The sequence below is a fragment of the Sciurus carolinensis genome, chromosome 3 (assembly GCF_902686445.1).
Source record: "Sciurus carolinensis chromosome 3, mSciCar1.2, whole genome shotgun sequence".
NCBI classification, from domain to species: Eukaryota; Metazoa; Chordata; class Mammalia; order Rodentia; family Sciuridae; genus Sciurus; species Sciurus carolinensis.
This window is the reverse complement of record NC_062215.1, coordinates 21,177,953-21,183,237: the sequence shown is the minus strand read 5'-3', so window position 1 is coordinate 21,183,237 and position 5,285 is coordinate 21,177,953. Positions and strand designations below refer to the sequence as shown.

The 5,285-nt window shown below is 41.7% G+C and overlaps 1 protein-coding gene across 1 annotated transcript; it reads left to right on the top strand.

The window, feature by feature from the left end:
• Positions 1-293: 293 nt before the first annotated feature.
• On the top strand, positions 294-971 carry LOC124979257 (keratin-associated protein 9-7-like). Its single transcript, XM_047543776.1, has one exon. It carries the CDS (start codon positions 294-296, stop codon positions 969-971), a length of 678 nt encoding a protein of 225 aa, XP_047399732.1.
• Positions 972-5,285: the final 4,314 nt, after the last annotated feature.

Here is a 5,285-nt window from a genome sequence, read left to right as displayed (position 1 = left end):
AAGGACTAGGATTGAAATGGAGAAAATTACATTGCGTGCATGTAAGAACATGTTCAACCCACAATTATGAATAATTATTATGCACTAGTAAAACTGATCACATTTAGAAAACAGCTTCTTCCTTGACAAACATAAACTGAATATGGAAAATAACATAAACAACAAACCAGGAAAAGACCTGCTGATTGGTCCATACTTTGGAGATCTGAAGATAAAAGAACCCAATGTGAAGGAGTGATTACATTGTGCAAAACTCACCTGTGAAGAGGATCCCACCCTCCACACCTGACACCATGGCCCCCTCCTGCTGCTCCTCTTGCTGCAAGCCTACCTGCTGCAGAACCACCTGCTGCAAGACCACCTGCTGCAAACCAGCCTGTGTGACCTGCTGCTGCAGCACACCCTGCTGTCCATCCAGTTGCTGTGGGTCCAGCTGCTGTGGTAAGACTAGTTGTGGGTCCAGCTGCTGCCAGCCATACTGTCCCTCAACTTGCTGTGAAACCACCTGTTGCAAGACCACCTGCTGCAAACCAACCTGTGAGCCCAGCTGCTGCAGCAAACCCTGCTGTCCACCCAGCTGCTGTGAGCCTTGCTGCTGCCCCAGTTGCTGCATCGTTCCCTGCTGCCAGCCATGCTGTCCCCCAACTTGCTGTGAAACCACCTGTTGCAAGACCATCTGCTGCAAACCAGCCTGTGAGCCCAGCTGCTGCAGCACACCCTGCTGCAAGCCCAGCTGCTGTGAACCTTGCTGCTGCCCCAGTTGCTGTATCATTCCCTGCTGTTCTCCAAATTGCTGTGAAACCACCTGCTGCAAGACCACCTGCTGCAAACCAACCTGTGTGGTCAGCTGCTGTAGCACACCCTGCTGCAAACCCAGCTGCTGTGAACCTTGCTGCTGCCCCAGTTGCTGCATCATTCCCTGCTGCCAGCCCTGCTGCTGCCAGCCCTGCTACCCTCCTACTTGCTCTTGAGCCACCTGCTTCAGGACCACCTGCTCCAAAAACACCCATGTGACCAGTGGCTGCAGCACACCCTGCTGCCAACCCTGCTGCTGTGTGTGCAGCTGCTGCAAGCCTTGCTGCCCATGATCAATTCTGCAAACACCGAAGTCTACATAGTCAAACTCCTCTTAACCTGCTTACCTTACCTGCACAAATTCTCTTCCTATCTTTCCTTTCAACCTTGTTGCCTTATGTGCACCAATTCTCTTCCTACATTGACTAAGGACCATCAGACTGTCACCAGAAATTCTGTTCACGGTCCCCCATGTAAGACCTTGTGAATCACCTGGAGGGAGTACAGACCATTCCACTCTTGTCCTCTTCTTTCTTAGACCTTGTGTATCTTGTATCTATGGGCCCTTGATAGATAAGTGCATTCTTGCCTGAAATTTTAAGACCAAGATATTTACCTCTCCATCCAAAGAACATAGAAACAGACTTCAGAAGAAGCATTTCATAGCTGCATGCACCATTCCTTCATCCCCACAGATGTGATTGCTTTTGTATTGTTTTCCAGATATCTGTATGCCACCTTCTCCTGTCATTGTCACCTTCAATTGCCTCCCTACATACAGCCATCCTTCATGAATTCTTAATAAACTCTGGACCTTCATTCATTCCATATTGTCTGTGTTTGTTTTCCCGTACTAGGAATACCTGACATAAGAATCACATGCCTAAGAGATTTTTAACTGAAAAAAGTACATTGTCATTGTATCACACTCTGTGCAACAGATCCCTAGAAGTTGCTCATCTTGCATAATTAAAATGTCATACCTCTTGATAGGCAGCTCTCTATTTCAACCTTTCTCCATCCTCCTGAAAACACCACACTCTTCCCTCTTTATCAGAGTTTCACTATTTTATACACCTCATAGAGGTGGAATAATGGAGTGCTTGCCCTTGACTTAGTTAATTTAGCAGAGTGCTCAATGGTTCAACAATTTCAGCACAAGGGAGAGAATTTCTTTTCCTCTGAGACTGAATACTCTTCCATTATAGGTTTCACCACACTTGCTTCATAGATTCATCCTATGATAGACACTGGGATTGTTCCCACAACTTGTTTGTTGTTAGTAGTGTTGCCATGAAGAACAGAGTGCTGGCATCTTTTCAAGATTCATATTCCATTCTTTTACCTAAACATTCAAAAGTAGAGTTGCTGGGTAGTATGGTAATTCTAGGTCAGATTTTATGAAGAATATCCACATTGATTTCCATGGCTCCCACACCATTCAACACTCCCTCCAAGGTATCAAGGTCTCAGCTTCTCCACACACTCATTAGTACCCTTGGTGCATTAGGTCCTTTATAGAATAGCCAGACAAAAGGTACCAACCCTGCAATGGTTGCAGTGCTGAATGATATGCCATTACTTTCTGACTTTACGTGCTTTCAGGACAAAATGCTTGGTGTTGCCTAAGGAACCACAAGATCAAGGAATGATATCCTTTCTGTGCCATGTTCAGATGGGCACTACCAAGTTTCCATCTCTCCCTCCAGTCCACAGTCTTGCACACTTTCATCATGGACGATCCCACGGCCTTTTTAAAAATTTTTATTTGTTCTAATTAGTTATACTTGACAGTAGAATGCATTTATGCATTTTTAATAAATCATGCATAAATGGAGTATAATTTCTCATTTTTCTGATTGTACATACTCTACGATCACATTGTAGATGTACGATCACATGCAATCATATATGTACATGAGGTAATATCTCACTCTACTATCCTTTCTACCCCCATAAATGTCCCCTCTCTTCACTTCCTTCTACCTAAAGTAACTCTATTCTTCCCTAGCTGCTCCCCTGCCCCATTTCCTTATTGTGAATTAGCATCGCATGTCTGAGAAAACATTTCACCTTTGGTTTTTTGGGTCTGGCTTATTTCACTTAGCATGGTATTTTCCAACTCCATCCATTTACCAGCAAATGCCATAATTTCATTCTTCTTTAAAGCTGAGTAATCTTCCATTGTATGTATATATCACATATTCTTTATCCATTCAGCTGTTGAAGAGCATCACTGCCTTTTAAAAAACATTCATTTTCCCAAAATCCTCAATTGGGCCAGTAGAAAACTGCTAATCTTGAAACCAATCTTTCTCTATGAAGTTCCCCTGGAATAAATTAACTCTGCTCCTGCTAATGTCAATTCAGTTTCACATTCCAAGAATAATCATATCTCTCTTGTTTGCCTGTCTGTGGTAACTCAAAATGAGAGACTTTTGGTTTGTTTGTGAAACTTTCTTTTAGTTCCTCCCTGACATAATGCTTAATGGGTATTAGGATATTACATCATACAAGTCCAATTATATATTTGAACATATTGTTGTTTCTGTTCGAATGTCTGTAGGCCTTAAATTCACCAAGCAGAGTTAACATCCTGGTGAAAGTTCTGTGTTCCAAGCTTCACAGGAGGTCTCCTCTTTTATGGGTCATTTGCTAAGGTGACAATCTCATACCACCAGATTCTTGACTGTGCTTCCCAATGATGCTTTTCCCCCAATTTCTTCTCGGTGAGTTGAGCTGATGCTAGGGAACCCTGAAAGTAAGTTCCTCTTATTATCACTTCATTTTGAGAATTAAAGGCACTATTTCATTGGGTTTTCCAGAAAAACAATCTTGGCATGAAAATAAGTCATATCAATGTTTAATAGATTGGTCTGAACTTTATTCACTTGACTCTGGTTATGAATTGAAGCTTAGGAATTTATCTGCAAGGGACTCTAGAATTCTCCCCCATGGTCTGTGTTTCAGAAAGGGACCTGTGAGATCTCCCAGTGTACCTACTAAAAGGAATACCGTAGAACCCTTTGCTCAGGCACTGTCAAGCACTGCTAGTGCATCTACAACAGGAGAGCACCTTCAGAAGTCCAGAACATGCAGCTGAAACAAAGACAAACTGGGTCACAAGATCAAGAATTGAGTCACAAGAGGGTGAAGTATTTCGGCTTTTTCTGAACTGACATAATGAAAGGATGGAGGAAATACAGTGAGAATGGAAAGATAAATTTGTAGAATGCAAATTGGAATAGATCCTGTTTAGGAGAGAAGTGAGTCAAGGCTAGAGTCATGTGCATCTGATCATGAACACATGGAGTTGTTTTCAGAAAGGCAAGGTTGTTCCAACATTGGATCATTCTTCAGTTTTCATCACCTTGATTGAGAAAGGTGGAGTAAACATAACTTTGCTTCGGTTCATACAGAAAAAGCATTCTATAAACAATACATTTTCAACATCCAGTACACTCACAAATGAGGATTGAAAGAGTGTCCAGACTGCTGCTGACACAGTATTCTTTCACCCACCATGCAGACTGACAATTCCTGAAAGGACCAGCTATCAAATGAGAAGGTCATTGTTGACCATTCAGTCAAGATGAGAGCAAGTCCCAAGTCTGTCTCCAGAGTGGAGTGTTTGCACCTTAGATGTCAGACACATCACCTAACCAACCACTGTCTGAGCCCAAAGAATGGGCCAGTGATTTCAACTTTGTGGAACAGAAAGGGAAAAACATAGAAAATTGGAACCTTGTCAATACTTGTGAGGCAGTGAAAATTTAAGCTTTGAATTGGAACATGCAGCATGTGTACATAGTAAAATGTCAAGGAAGAAATCTAGTGAAATATGAAGACTGCCACAAAGAAGGGAATAAGTCTTTCCACCTGGAAAGTCTATGAACAATCCTATACTTAGTTTTGTATCCACCAGAAATATGTGTGTGCGTGTGTGTGTATATATATATATATATATATATATATATATATATATATGACCACAGACTCTGTGCAAAATCACCTACTGCAGCACAAATTTGAATAGTCCCAAGCTACAAACAAGCAATATGTTCATGTAAAGGACAAAAAGCAAGCAAATTGTGTCAACTTTTTCACTGTAAATATTACACACTGAGAATGAACATCCTGGAGATAAATATACTGAGGAGTGTCATGCTCCTAACTTAGAGACCTACCTATTTTATTCTTTTGATGATCCTAAGACTGAGAGAAGCAAAAATTGACTGAGATTACAAGTTAACAAAGTGGTAAGCTCCCTTTGGGGATGAGTGAGAGGATATGGTTTGTAGGCAATGGGGTTCATTTCTGTTTCCTAACCTGTTGACAGTGGCAGGGATACATTCACTTGAGAATACATTACCAACCTGGAAAATCATAAATTGCTTCGTATGGCATAGAATGGAAGACCTGAAAATATTTTAATGCATTGGTCCTCACAGATAAATCAGGTACCATATCACCTCATCTTAATTCCCTCA

What these genes read in the sequence shown, in the direction of transcription:
- LOC124979257 (XM_047543776.1), top strand. Translation starts at nt 294, where the DNA reads ATGGCCCCCTCCTGCTGCTCCTCTTGCTGCAAGCCTACCTGCTGCAGA.